This window comes from Lathyrus oleraceus, chromosome 6, assembly GCF_024323335.1.
Source record: "Lathyrus oleraceus cultivar Zhongwan6 chromosome 6, CAAS_Psat_ZW6_1.0, whole genome shotgun sequence".
In the NCBI taxonomy this organism is placed as follows: domain Eukaryota; kingdom Viridiplantae; phylum Streptophyta; class Magnoliopsida; order Fabales; family Fabaceae; genus Lathyrus; species Lathyrus oleraceus.
In genome coordinates, this window is record NC_066584.1 from 440,225,892 (window position 1) to 440,241,353 (window position 15,462).

At 31.6% G+C, this 15,462-nt stretch overlaps 1 protein-coding gene and 1 non-coding gene across 10 annotated transcripts; both read left to right on the top strand.

Annotated features, from left to right (window-relative positions):
* The first annotated feature begins 541 nt into the window (after window positions 1–541).
* Window positions 542–648, top strand: LOC127099284 (small nucleolar RNA R71). Its single transcript, XR_007793807.1, has one exon. It is a non-coding gene; the product is annotated as a small nucleolar RNA R71 (small nucleolar RNA).
* Window positions 649–8,142: 7,494 nt separating this feature from the next.
* On the top strand, window positions 8,143–10,730 carry LOC127092498 (U11/U12 small nuclear ribonucleoprotein 25 kDa protein). Of its 9 annotated transcripts, none has more exons than XM_051031379.1 (6): window positions 8,143–8,559; window positions 8,675–8,854; window positions 8,975–9,648; window positions 9,729–9,828; window positions 9,926–10,007; window positions 10,440–10,730. In XM_051031379.1, exons 3-6 carry the CDS (start codon window positions 9,356–9,358, stop codon window positions 10,478–10,480), a joined length of 516 nt encoding a protein of 171 aa, XP_050887336.1. In that variant the 5' UTR covers window positions 8,143–8,559; window positions 8,675–8,854; window positions 8,975–9,355; the 3' UTR covers window positions 10,481–10,730. The 9 variants fall into 9 exon arrangements, with proteins under 9 accessions (XP_050887336.1, XP_050887338.1, XP_050887339.1 ...); XM_051031381.1 differs by having other exon boundaries at window positions 8,980–9,648; XM_051031382.1 differs by having other exon boundaries at window positions 8,692–8,854.
* Window positions 10,731–15,462: the final 4,732 nt, after the last annotated feature.

Consider the following 15,462-nt stretch of genomic DNA (forward strand, 5'->3'; position numbering starts at 1 on the left):
AACTAGGGCTCCTTTATGGTTTTGGAAACTATGTGGAGTAATGGGTGCATGGCTAGGTTCACACAGAGTATTATTAATCTTGTAGGAGAAATTTGGAGGATTTCTCCATCCAATATTATACGTGTTAGAATAAAGATTTCCTAGCGCATAGTTAACCTGGTCAGGGGTATGCTCGGCTAATACCTAACAGTCAATAGTGACATGTCCTTGGACTCCACAAATTTCACAGTTAGGAGCCACATCAGCTACTGTAGATACAGGGGTCATGGTCAGTTTGTCAATCTTTTGAGTGAGAGCATCTACTTTAGCATTCATGTGGTCGAAAATGCTCACCTCATACATACCACCTATAGACTATATCTTTTCAACGGGAGCACGCTCGCTTCCCCATTGATAGTGATTCAGGGCCATATTATCTATGAGTTGGTAGGCTTCTTGGAAAGGCTTACCTATAAAATATCCTCCTTCCGCAACATGAACATTCATCCTCGCATTATGGAGAAGACCGTGATAGAAAGTGTGGATTATTAACTACTTTTCTAACCATTATGTGGGCAGAGTCTCATCATGTCCTTATATCTATCCTAGGCCTCAAAGGGGGATTCACCATCGGTCTGTCTAAAATAAGCTATACGGTTTCTTAAAACTTTTGTCTTTCTTGGCGAGAAATACCTTGCTAAGAACGCCTTTTTAAGCTCATTTAGTTATGGAATTCTATGGTAGAGACTATAGCCAAGCTCAGGATATGTCCCTCAAGGAAACGGAAAAAGGAACAGTCTAATGGATTATAGATCAACGCCATTACTTTTTAATGTACCAACATACTATACAAACACGGAAAGGTGCAAATTAGGGTCCTCCGTTGGGCTACCGAAGAACTAGTTTTGTTGCACGATTTACAACAAAGAGAGTTTCAGCTTAAAGTTGTTAGCCTGGATCGCAGGGTTAAAAATACTCAAGTGTGGCTCGTTCTGAGATGATATGGAAAATTCCTTAAGAGGAAGGTTGTCATTTTCAGCTATTTCTAAACGAAGTTACTGAATTGGGTGCCTAGCATGTAGGTAGCGCTCGATTTCGTTTATCAGTTCTACTATGATCCCGATATTGCGGGTTTTTCGCATATAACTGACATGAGGGGAAGATTAAGTGAAAGAAAACTCCTTAGTCTAGACGATGTAACAACTGATCGGTAAATTAGCAAGTGTATTAATCTTTCAACGTACTAATAAGGGAAATTTCCCCAAGTATCAATCTCAAGGACTGATTGACGATACAAAGTTCTTGTTCTATCTTAGTTAAACAAAATCCTTGGAGTTTTGAATTGTTGGTTTGAAAAGTAGAAAATAGAATGAAAAAGAAAATAAAGAAAGCAGTTGAATAGTTTAAAGATATTATGAGTGAACGTGTTAGGGAAGGTGTATGATTGGATTCATCAACAACACTAAATTAACCTTGCAACTACTTAATTCAATAATGTTGACTACCGGTTCTTAAGAGTGTTTACTCCATATGTCCATAATGAATTACAGATGAAATTAAGCATTACTTTAATCAAGAATATTCCAGTTTCCACAGGGTATCCCTAACCCTATGTGATATCTACTATGAATTATTCACAACTAAGCATTAACAATGGCAGTCAAGCCTAAATATTAACCACATATCAAACTCAATTTTTCAGAAAGAGAAAGCATTAAGCACAAGTTATAAATAAATCAAATATCACAAAATCAAAGTCATTACAAGGTAGAAACTTAGAATTGTATCATAAATCCGAATCAGGGATACCTTATAGCATTATGGGGTTTAACTACTCATAATAATAAAGAAAAACATGGTAAAATTCGTAAACATTACAGATCTAAAGATGAAATAAGTCTTCAATCACTTAAAGCTCATTAAATATTGATTCACCATGAAAATATGAATTTTTCAGCCTTCTACACTTGTTTCTGCCGTCAAAATTCGCCCCCAAATCAGCCTAAACCTCAAAAAATCACTTTATGGCTTTAAATACTCGAAATTGGACTCTTTTTTTACGATTTTGAGCGTCCATACGTGTATGGGTGGTGTCATACGCGTATAGGCCAGCTAAAACGTGCATTTGAGGTGTTTCATACGTGTATAAAGCGCATGGGGGCAGGCCATACACATATGGGGGCAGGCCATACGCGTATGGGTAGAGAAACACATTTTTTTCATATATGATACACGTATGAGCAAGTTGATACGTGTATGGAAAGACAATTCAGAATTAGCCTTTTGTGTCTTCAGGAAAGTTGTATTCCTTGATGTTATATTTCATTTTCCACTAGTTCCATGTCATTCTGAGTTACAACGCTCTAGGTATGATTCAAATACTACAGACCTATCATGATGTGAAATGTGCCGAAAAATAGACTTTGTGAATCTTTTTGAAAATTTATCGCGTTCATTTTCCGACCATTTATTTGACTTCCTCAAATCTACAAAATGCGTTAACCTACCCAAAAACATAAACAAATACTAGGAATATTTAAAACATTGGCAAATACGAAATTAAAGAAACTGAGATATAAACCACTCAAACTATATGAAAAATGAAAATAACTCGCATACTTTCACCAATTAAAATAATAATAACTATAGAAGAAATGGTGATTGATCAACGATAGAGTATAATATTGACTTTAATGCTCCCCGACAACGGTGTCAAAAAATTGATGCAGTCGCAAGTGCACGTCTTTATCGTGTTAAGTATAAAATATTATTGATCCCTCAGAGAACAATTGACAACTATTGTTCTCTATTATCACTATGTTTATATAAGATGATGGTAATAGTTTTGATTGACAAAAGCGAAAAAATAAATTGGTTTAGATTAAATTATGGAAACAAGAAACTGGAATGTAGTTCTCGTCGACCGCCGGCGCTAATAGCGTTGTTACTGATATTTATATTGAGACAATATTTTCTTGTAAAAAATAATAAATTTAAAGGTATTGTCCGCTTTCTCATGACTGATACCAGGCTTTAGCTTTATATTCTAATTGCTCGCTTTCACGTGTCCAACGTGTTACAGTACAAAATCTCTTTTGGAAAATAATTACTTTTAATTACTCAAAAATTGCTTAAGGTAGAAAAGTTAACTTAAAGGTATCGTCCGCTTTCGCGTGTCCGATACCGGATTTTAAGTGTATAAACCTCCACTTTCGTGTGTCTGCTTATACTCTTAAAATCGCCTTTTCGAAAACTGAATTTTTTCTAATCAATAAAAAATTGCTTTCGCAATGTTTAGAATCAATTAGTGGATTTTTCTGCAATTAGGTAAAGGTTTCATTCTTTCGAGTTGAAATCGGTATCTTTATGTTTTTGGTTTTGCAACAAACTTTATTCTTAAAAACATAAATTATTCAGACCAAAAATAATTTTAATTATAATTATAATTTTAACGACTCATTAGTGCACCGTCAGTACGACGGTCCTCACATTCCGGATTCGACATAATTAAACTACCATATTTAAAGCGTAAAACATATTGTATTTAATCTTCATGTTCATGTTTACAATTATAATATTAAATGATAGCTTGCATTAAAACTTGCAATAAAGTAAAAGGAAAAGCAAGTAACTTGGAAATGAATAAAACTTCAATAAAATAAAATAATAAGCTGCTCCAAACGAGGACTTCAATTTCGATATATAAAGCGGAAAATAATTGTTGATAAGAAAAATCCGAAAATATTAAATAAAGCAGTCGATACAATACGTTCAGGAAATAAATTCCAAGAGCCTAAAATCTAAAGTTGCAATTTCCCTAATTGTGAAAAGATAATTGCTTTTACAAAATCTGAATTTTATCTCTCTTACAATAAGCTTAAATCCAAATTCTAAGTTTAAAAAGTCTTATTTATAGGCTTAAAAACATGCTAGAAACTAATAAAATTGTGTCAATTAGTGGAGTAAAAATCATAAGTGGAGGTAATTGATAAGTGAAACTGTCGAAAAATATGGGTTAAATAAACATGACGGGCGTCATGCTGGTGACGGGTCGTCCGTCATGAGCCTGAGAGCGGTGACGGGTGTCATGAGCATGACGGTCCATCCTTCATCTAGCTCAAGCTTGAATTCTTCATTTTATTAACTTTTTCATGACGGGTTGACCACCCAGTAGGGTGATGACCATCATGCAGCTGGGGTAGGTCTTCATGATAGGGGAAGAGTTTATTTTTCTTTTCGTTTTCGTTGTTTCTTCGCGCTGAGACTTCCAACCACTAAATACCTGAAACACACGCATACTATCAGCATAATGCTATAAAAGCACATAAAAACGACACTAAAATGCATGCAAATCGAGTCCAATATACAATATATTTATGAGTCATCAGCATGTACTCTATATCAAAGCACAAAGTGGAGATATTTTAATTGTGTGCTTGTATGTAGATGAATTGATCTTCATATGGAACAATTCAAGCATGTTCAAAGAGTTCAAGAAATACTAGTCAAATGAATTTGAGATGGCGGATATGAGGCTCATGGCATATTATCTCGGCATCGAAGTAAAGCAAGAAGACAAGGGAATTTTCATCACCTAAAAGGCTATGCCAAAGAAGTTCTTAACAAGTTCAAGATGGATGATGCCAATCAGGTAGGCACCCCGATGGAATGTGGAAGCAAGTTGATCAAGCGTGTTGGCTGGCACTATTACTCTTCTAACAATTATTAAGTTGTTGGCTATAGTATTAGCAATTGGAGTGGAGACTTGAATGATAGAAAAAACACTACTAGTTTTGTGTTCTTTACGGGAGATACTGTTTTCACTTGGATGTCAAAGATACAATCAATAGTCACAATGGCAACTTGTGAAGTCGAGTATGTTGTCGCCACATCATGCATTTGTCATGCAATTTAGCTAAGGAACTTGTTGAAAGAGTTAAAAATGCTACAAAAAGACCCTATGGAAATATGTGTTGACAATAAATCAACACTTGTTTTGACAAAGAATCTTATCTTTCATGAAAGAACTAAACACATCGACACATGTTACCACTTTATAATAGAATGCATCGAAAAAAAGGAGTTGAAGTTGAAGTATGTAATGTATCAAGATCAAGTTGGTGACATTTTCACCAAGCAACTCAAGTTGGAAACATTCGTGAAGCTAAGGAGTATGCTTGGAGTCACAAATCAAGTTTAAGAGGTGATGTTGAAATAGTAAATTTGATTTGGGCCTAACCTTATTATTCGTATTTTAGTTTTTTGAGCTTAGTTATTTTGTGCTTAGGTAATTTTGGATAATGCACTACCAAAAATTTCGCGTTTAGTGACCGAATTAGAGATCAAAAAAACTTTAAAATCGGTCACTATAGCACATTTAGCGACCAATAAAGCGACTACCTATTTTCGATTTTGAAAAAGTGTTAGTCACTAAACTTTAACGACGTATTTAGTGACCGATTTTGTGACGGAATTAGTGACCCATTTTAGCAACCATTTTCAGTTAATTAAAGAACTTAAAACAAAAACAAAAGTTTTGCCACATTCCAAAATCGAAATAGTGCCTTTATGGTGTAGAAGTTTGCGCGTGATCGCTGGACTCTTTCGTTTTAGTTGTTAAATTTACATTTAAGATTGTGTCTTACTAATGAAATTGAAATTTCAAATATTTAAAAAATACATTCTACTAATTATCATTAAAATTATATATATTTTTTAAATTAATAAATTTGTATGGACCAATTCTTTATATAAATATATGTTTTATTATTTAAAATAATAAAAATGTGAATCTTTCATTGGAAAATAAAAAATAAAAAATAAAAAATAAAATTAAAGAGAAATAACTTAATTTAAAAAAAGATTTAATTGTAACTTTGGTCTTTCTATTTTATTTTATTGAGTTTTGATTCCCATTTTAAAAATCACCATTTTGATTTTTTTTTGTTTTTGTGGATTTTAATCTCAAAAAGGTTAAAATTCAACACAATTTTTTTTTTAAAAAAAGACCAAAATCGTGATTTTTAAAATAGCGGAATCAAAATCCAAAAAATACAAAATAGGAGAATCAAAATTGCAATTAAACCTAAAGAGAAAAAACAAAAATTCTTAATGATCAAATTTCTCGGTCACTATATTTTTTTGTAAATTAATTTTATATACCAACTTTTATTTGAGATGATCAAATTTCTCGGTCACTATATTTTTTTGTAAATAATTTTATATACCCACTTTTATTTGAGATGAGATTAAATATCACGATTACAAATTTTCAGTCACTAATTCGATGGTTAAAATTATTATGTGATAGATTTAGCTTACTTTAAAAGTTTTCATCATGGTGTCTATTTTCAATGACTAATTCAATGGCCACAACGTCCAAAAAATTTCAGTCATTAAAATCAAATTTTCTAATAATGATGTTTCTAAAAAAAATCTTGTAATATTTAGAGTATTTAAATATTTCTTATAGTTGTAATAATTTTTAGCATATTCTTGAAATTTTTAGAGTTAAGAACTCTTTAAAATTAGTGTGTTTAAAACTCATTTTTAAATTCTCTCTTTTATAATAAATTCTCCTGTCTATCAAGTTCAAGTTTCAATTTAAACCTCTAACATTCTTAAACATTATCCCTAAACACAAAATACTTTATTTCTAACCAAGAGTATATATACGCGGATATGGATATCCGCTTTATGATTCAATTTCTAAATTCAAATTCACTCTAATATAGTATTAGACAATACAAAACGTTTACCTAAAAGAAATAAAAAGCATAAAGAACTCTATAATTAAGCATGGTAAAACATTAAAATTTCTATATATACATTAGACTTGTAATTCATCTATAAGCTAACTAGCTAGAACTGGATATCGATCAATGCAATCACACCATGGTCCTTTATGAGACTCACCAAGTATTGGCCTAAAACACTTGAAAACAACACTACAACACTTAGGACCCCTTCCCATTCAAAGTTTCCAAATGTTATCACCTTTTTGCACTCTTTCCTTGCCTTCCAAGTAAGCAAGTTCATACCATAATGACGAAGAAGATTGATTTCCAAATCTATGCAATGTCATCACAGCAGCTTCACTCTCTCTCTCACCAAGCTTCAACCCTTTTCCTACTTCTCTTATCACCGATCTCCCAGAACATGGCAAACAAAAATGTTGTATCACTGTCTTGAAATGATTTGAATAGCTAGGGCATACGCCTCGTACGCAAAGTCTATCTAGACAAGGATAGGAGAAACTCCATCTCATCATTCCTTATTACTTAAGGCTCGTTTCCTTCAATTTGAATCGTATTTACTAAGTGTTGACCTTTGATTTATCTTGTATAATCCGCTGCTTGGTGTGACTAAGGATGCCTTGATCGAGAATCTGACTTGAGGCTTCGAGCTCCACAACTTACAGGAAAAGTCTTATTAAGTGACTAAGGGTCTTTTGGTCACTCAAATTAGACTGTGGGATTTTACAAGGTCAAAAGATTTAGTTGATCAAAATTAATTTTGATCAACTTGAATCGAGGGTTTGATTTGATTTTGATACCTAGGTTAACTCTAATCTAATGGTTAAAAATAATCAAAACTAACCTAAGGGATCATGATATAGTTAGTCAAGATTATACCTAAGGGAACATGCAATTATATGATCAAAATACCCAAAATAACCCCAAAGGGTAAAATGGTCTTTTCACAAAATTATTGATAACAAATTTCTAACCAAGCAAAAATCAATTAAAATCTAAATCTAAATCCTAAACAACTTGATTAAATCTAATTCTAATTATCCCTAATAACCCTAATTAACTTTAATGTTCTAAAAATCTATTATTTCTAATTAACCTAAAATTCTAATATTTCTAATTAACACTAAATTTAAGTTCTGATGAATAATAAAAATCTAATAGCTAATTAAACCTAATTCTTTCTAATTAATTCTAAAATTTTAAAAGAATTCCAATATCCTAATTAAAAACAAATTTATAATCTAAATTATTCTAATTGTTCTAAAATACTAAGATATTTAATCCTAATTAATTCCTAAATCCAATTACACTAATCATGTTGATTAACAATGAACTAACCTTAATTCTAAGACCTAATTAAATTGATTAACATGAATTTCCCAAATAAGCATAAGGTGCAAAACCTGACACTGGTGTTTAGCAAATGTAAATGGGCTCACGGTTGTTGGCCCAACAAGGACCTCCTCCAAGAAGCTTCAGTGTCATGCTGTGAAGTAGCAATGGTGTTGAAATTAAGTTTGGGCCTTAGGCCCAAACCACACACACGCACCACGAGTATCCAATCCATGGCCAATTCTGATTCTCAAATGCTACCCGAATCCAAAGCATTCATGTACTCCCTTGGGAAACTCAGTATTGCTGCAGAAACATACCTCCTCAACGTTCACCGCTCCACCGTATTTTGAATACACGCTGCCGCCTCTCCTTCAATCGCGACGGATGGTTGCTCTTGCTTCATTCAACGTTCAACGGCAGCTTCATCTCCTTGATGAAAGTTGGAAGGAAAACGGAAACGAAATCGAAGAGAGATCAATAGATTGCACAGGTAACGAATTCACCTTGACTCGATCTTCTTCTTCCTTTTGATTTATTTTATTGCATTCTGTTCGAACCTCTTCTTCTTCTTCTGTTCGGATTCTGATTTGTTGTTTATCGCGGAGTGTGGTTGACGGCGAAGAGCGGAGTTGGCGCATTGTGAGTGTGGTTGACGGCGAAGAGCGGAGTTGGCGCATTGTGTTCCGAGATGAGGCTCGAAGATCTCGCTCGCGTATGTTGAGGTGAAGACGAATATTAGAGGATCTTCGGTTTGTGCATACTTCCAAGCTCCGGTGTGATTTCAGGTATGTTTTGACTCGGTTCTATTTCTTCAATCTTCTTAATCCTTTAATCCTCTTCTTCTCTTGTTATTTTGATTGGATATCGAATTATGAGTTTGTAAAGTGATTCCTGGTTTTTGACAGTGAAGATATGAGGCTTTTGACAGTGAAGGTTTGAGGCTTGTTGAACAACATTTGTGATCCAACTTAGATGTTTTGAGACACTTTTAGGTGACCCGTTTTTCCTAGTGACTTTGTTTTTTCTTTTTGCCGCTTATCCGTCCAATTAATCCAACGGATATGAGTGATCACATGAGAGAATACGGCAGTAGTGGATACCGATCCCATTTTTGAAAAACCGACCCAAACTCTTCTTCTCTCCTCCGCCTTCTCACAAAAACAAACTCACACCGCCGCTTTCTCCCTCCGCCGTAACTCCACCTTCTGTTCCGTCATTTCCAATCACACAAGTTTCTCTATTCAGCCACCCTTCACTGCCACCGCTTCATTTTTGAGTGTGGTGTGATGGGTGAAGGTGCAGAATACAAGAGCGATTTGAAGAAGGAGAAGGTGTTGAAAGCCTTATTGGAAGATCCAATACTCAGTGATGTACCAAAGAATCCATCTTTGGAAGATGTGGAAACACTGATTGGACTTGAATTGGGTAGTGCAATGCGAATTTCCGTTTTGAAATTGGATTCAACTTCGTTGGATGTGATTGTTATGAATACGGCAACGGTGAAGGTTTTGAAACTTGCTATCAAGAAGAAAGTGAATTACATGGAACAATCTAGCATGGGTCATCGTCACATTTCTTGGTCAGTTTCTCGTTTGCTTACTTGATTTTGTTTATGGAAATTCTTATTTTGTGGTTAAAATTGTTGTGATTTAATTGCAGGAAGAGTGTGTGGGCTAATTATTGTTTGTCATTTGATAATAACAAACTCTTAAATGATGATGATGCGCTTCAAGATTTGGGTGTGAGGAATAATTCTCAGGTTTGTTCTACTTTTCTAATGATGGATGGAACTGTGAAATTGCTATAGTTTTTTTCAATGTTTTGTTGGAGTTTACTGATATTTTGTGCCAATGCAGGTACATTTTGTACCATATGTGATGACAAAAGAATCTAGAAAACACTCAAAAAGGAGAAATCATCGGTTTTTTCATGGTCTTAGTAAGCTTTTCTGATCAAACATGTTGAGAGTTTAACCTTGTCGTTTTTGATATCGGTGTTGGTTGAGTATTCAGTTCTATCTCATTACTTGCTTTAAAAGGCTGAGCATGCCCAACAAACAGTCGCCTCATCGTTGATTCTTATTTCAGGTTGTTTGTAGTTTGCGACTGGCATTTCCTAGCATAGAATTAGATAAGCCAGTGACACTCATTTTTGTCTAAACATGTACTATATGGACAATTATAAGTTTTGTCTTAGTACTTAGAGATATTGTGTGAAATCCCTATGTTGAACTGAAACTATCTTGTGAGAAGCCACCAACATATTGGAAGTGTATAATTGCTATATATTGTAGTTTGTGTTTATTCTATTGGGTGAGGGTGAACTTCAAGATAGAAGAAGAAAATGAAACATTGGTTTATGGTTCGGTAGAAGGAAGAAAACTTCAAAATATGTTGCTAGTGGGATGCTAGAAAGCAATAAGAAAGGGAAGAGCTTTGAAAAGAGATAAGTTTGATAAGAGAGTAAAGTATGAGCATGCATTGAGGATAGACTTGGTAATGACTTCCATTAATGTGACAATAATGGTGGTGAGTTATAAGACCTATGCACAAGAAGCTACCTGGAACTTTTTGAGAAAAAAGAATATTATGTACTTGGAGAAACTTCTTACTACTTTCTTTTTGAAATATGAATGAAGTCATTTAATGAGAAAGAAAGAAATAATATAATCAAAATTTAATAATAATTAAATAAATTTAAGTAAATTTTATAAAAGTTGATTAACCATGTCAATAAAATCCTTTTTAATTTAAAATTTTGTAATATTTATTCATATTATTTGAAAATTTTACTTTTATATATTTTAAATACAATAATTAATATTTTTTGGAAATATTGTTTTTTAAAGCTTATATTGAAAAATTCCTATTTATTTTTATTTTATTTTTATGTTATGTTAAATTTCAAATTTTGATCTCTTCGATTATACTTTCTCTATTTTCTTTTTTAAATGACATTATTTTTATTTTTATTTATTCTAAATACACTATTTATTTAATAAATTTAAAAATAATTTTTCATTAATAATATAGACCATAGAAAATACTAAAAAAAATTATTTTAATTTATTTTCTTATCTATTCTATTAGTTTTTGATCAAACTCAAATTCGAAAAAATATATTAACTAAACAGACATGATTATAAGTTTTATAATTAAAACTCACATACCAAGCTGATCAAACAATTGATTGAGATATGATATAATATATATCATATTTCTTATTTTATTGGTTAAATATAATTTTAAAGGCATTAAAAAATAAATTTAATAGAGATGAATTGATCGTATAATTTTTTTTTTAAAAAATATATTATTCTATAATGTCATACACATAATTTTAAAATTTTAAAATTAATTTACATGAGGTGTATCATATATTTTCTCTTAAAAAATTCTCATATGAAAGAAAATAATATTTTAATTATGATTTTTTTAATATTTTTTCCGTTGGATATGAAATGGTATATTAACACCAGACTCATTAATTAATTGGCAGGTTTTGTGGGGTTTTCAGTGGGGAAAATTATGACAAATTTCACCACTATTCCCCGACCGAGCCAAGATACGGTGGTTGATGGTTTAAGCTCTTTCATTATACTACGACTAGTTTGTGCCAATTTTGGACATGACCTTCTATGCATATAAATAAAAGACAACTCTGCAGCACGTGAATTTTAAAAATACCCTCTATTTTTACAAATGTATCCGGATGCATCTTTTAATATTTAATAAAGTTCATTATGAGAAATGTTTTATAAATTAGGTTATTTTTATTTGGAAGATATATTTTCAAATTTTTTAAAGAAATATCTCATGTTTTTCAGAGGTGATTTTATGATAAGGACCCATATGTTTTGTTATAGGTTATGTCTTGAAAGAGGGAGAGGTTCCAGATATGTATCTTCAGAACAAGATAATAGGATGTGATTTCAGCGATATATCTTCGGAATCAAGATGTCAGTCATTGAGTGGTCCATATTGATCTATTGCTTCTATAAATTAAAGTGCTCTTATGTTATATTTCACATAAACTGAAAATGTCTCAAATGTCGTCACTAAACATTAATTGATACGTTGCAAATGTCTCTTTCTCCAACAGAGCTCTGGGCGCACGTTCAAGCTCAACGACTTCACCTTCCTCAATGATATCAAAGACGAAATTCATTATCTCATACCTTACGGAGATAATCAAAGATTAAAAAACTCGAGTATTGTTTACCATCGATTGGCGACGGAGAGAAGATTGAGTTTAGCAAATTTGAACTCAACACGCAATCGGATGTAAGGGTTGTGTGGAATACGATTTTCCGTTTCAAAACAAAATTTCCACTCGAGTTGGAAGCGACGATTTCAAGATTCATCGAAGATATTCTGAAGATGTTGAAGCGTCCACCTGAATATTGAAGCGTAATGTTGCATTTTATGTTGAACTCATCTATGTAATCCTAATTTTATTTTATGAATCTTAATTTTAATTTGGAATAATTCTTTGTTTTGGGGTCTAGTATTGATGTATCTGACTTACGGGAAATTTTCAGAGATGCATCTCTAGAATAAAATGAACCAAACAATAAGGCGTCACTCTCAATGATCTTACTTGAGTGTGTGTTCGGGTGCTTTAGGAGATGCATCTCCGAAAACATGAGACATTTTTGAAAATTCGCGTGATGCGGTAGAAACTTATAGGGTGCGTAAAGAAACTCTAAAATAAAATTAAGGGTGGACATCGGTTCGGGCCTAAAACCCCAATTTGGCCCAACCCTTGGGTAATATGTAATGACACAATTTTGATCAGTTTAACTATCGGTTTTTTTGGGTTTGGATTGAAACGGGTTTGGGTAATTGAATCGATTTATTTTCATTTTCATTTTCATTTGGGTCAATATTTTTTTAAAACTTTTTTAAATTGTTATTAACAAACTATTGGGCCACTCAATCTTCAAGCCCAATTACAATCCAATATGAATTCTCTTTTAATTTTAAAAATGAAAAAATTAACTGATTTTTTATAATAAAAAAACTAATAATCATTTGAATTAAAAAAGAATACTAATTATTTGCACAAAGGACTATTTTGAGCTTACAAATTCATAAATAAAGTAACATGACAAGTCATATTATTTCAAATTCTATATTATAACAACTTATAGGAACATTCAAATATGGAATCAGTCATATTGTGAGATATTATTCGTGCAAGTAATATCTATCATCAAAAATTTAAAGAAGTGATAATAGTTAACAAAAGAGAAAGTAATTATCATGTGCAACTTCCCTACAGTTATTTATGGCGAAAGCCACATCATTTGTCTATAATACTTCCTCCGTCACACGATGAGTGATCTATTTGGAATAAAATAGATTCTCAAAATAAATGATCCATTTCAATTTCCAATGCCTCTTTTCCAATTTTACCCTCTTATTAATACTCTCTCCGTCTCATAAAAAGTGTCTTATTTGCACTTTTTTTATGTCTCAAAATAATTGTCTTTTGATAATACTAACGTAACATTTATTATTATTTTTCCACTACCATACCCATATTTATTAACTTTTACTTTATTCAATCACTCTTTTAACTATAATTAATAGGGATATTCTAGTAAATGATATTTGTTTTATCATCAAAACCAACATATCTAATCATTTTCTTAAGAATCGTGAATCGTTCAAATTGGACACTTTTTATGAGACAGATGGAGTATTACTTTCATTATTCACAATGCATTATAATGATACTTTAGTAAACAAATCATTATCTCTCTTTCATTTATTCATTTTTTTTAATATGCGTGAAATGGTCAACTAGATCACTCATTATGGGACAGAGAGAGTAGATCATTATTGATGATATAATCAATAGGAAAAACTTCAATCAATAGTTCAATTCTTGTTTTCTAATCCCTCAGTCTCATAAAAAGTGTCTCATTTGCAATTTTTCTCTGTCTCAAAATAATTGTCTTTTTACAATATCAATGCAGTATTTATTATCATTTTTTCACTATCATACCCCTATTTATTAGCTTTCACTTTATTCAACAATTCTTTTAACTATAATTAATAGCGATGTTCTAGTAAATGATATTTCATGATTAGTTTTATCATTAAAACCAATACATCTAATCATTTTCTTAAGAACCCTAAATTACTCAAATTAGACACTTTTTACGAGACGGAGTGAGTAATAAAAAATTATGAGATCGAGAATACAAAACAAATAGTAGAAAGCAAACTCATAGAAAATTAAGGACACCTTTCACAACAATTTTGAGAAAGTGTCCGTAAATTCTTGTTTTATTTTAATATAAATATGATTTTATTCTATTTTTCTTTATAAAAACTCAAACTAGTTAAAGTTTTATATAGTCGTGATAATTTAAAAATTTAACTATCACAACATGTTTTAGAGAGTAATTTCACAAGCTTGAGTATAATTTAAATTACGTTTTTTCTCAATTTGTTTTTATAAATAAACTTTAACTTTTAAATTTATTAATTAAATAATGTATATAAATTAAGTACATAAATTTTAAATTTATTGATTAAATAATGTATTTAAACTAAGTACATATTAAATATATGAATTATTCAATAAATTTAAAAATTAAAATTAGCTTATAAAAGATAATAAAGAAATATTGTATTCTTATAAAAGGACAAATCATAAATAGGCAAAATAGTAATAAAAAATAAGTTTAGATATACAAAGAAGGAAATAAAAGGAAAAATAATTTAGTGATGTACATCTTTTTCATATTCAAGGATTTTTTATTTTAAGATGTTTAAAATATTTGTGTTGGGCTTTTTTTTATTCCGATTATACTAGGACTATTACTTAAATAATGAAGAATGTCATATTCAACCTAAAGGCTCAAGTGCAATATTCAACAACCTTCGTTGAATCGACATCGTAAAAGACCAATTGCTTCATAAGAACATTGAGTTTGACCACTTTCTTAATTCTCACTATTTACCTATGGGAATTTGTTGCAATTCACTGCACAAGACAAGAGGCGACCTTGTTCCAAAAAATATGCTCCTTGTGATCATCAACAATTTCTTCACTTGCCATAAACCGCATTCGTTCCTCACTTGCGAAACAGTTGCCATTGATTCACTACAATGGATGTCAAAGACTGTTTTCACATAAGATGTGTTTTATTTTATTAATTTTTATCCTTTTGCCACGTCTAGATTAATCGGCTAAAGGATGGAGACACACATTTTAAAAAAAAAATCATGGTATTATGTCTTCTAGGAGAAGGTTGAATACTATTATCTCCTCGATTTCAGTTCTCAGTGTTAAGGTAGAGGGCGTTAATAGTGTGAGGAAAGTTGTTTTTGATCATTTTCATAATCATTTTCAAATCAATCTCTAAGGAGAAGGAGTC

Bases quoted from the DNA above. Each gene is read 5' to 3' on its own strand.
- LOC127092498 (XM_051031384.1), top strand. From the start codon at position 9,356: ATGGGTGAAGGTGCAGAATACAAGAGCGATTTGAAGAAGGAGAAGGTG. The intron at 9,649-9,728 runs GTCAGTTTCTCG...ATTTAATTGCAG, and splicing joins GGTCATCGTCACATTTCTTG to GAAGAGTGTGTGGGCTAATT. The intron at 9,829-9,925 runs GTTTGTTCTACT...GTGCCAATGCAG, and splicing joins GTGTGAGGAATAATTCTCAG to GTACATTTTGTACCATATGT.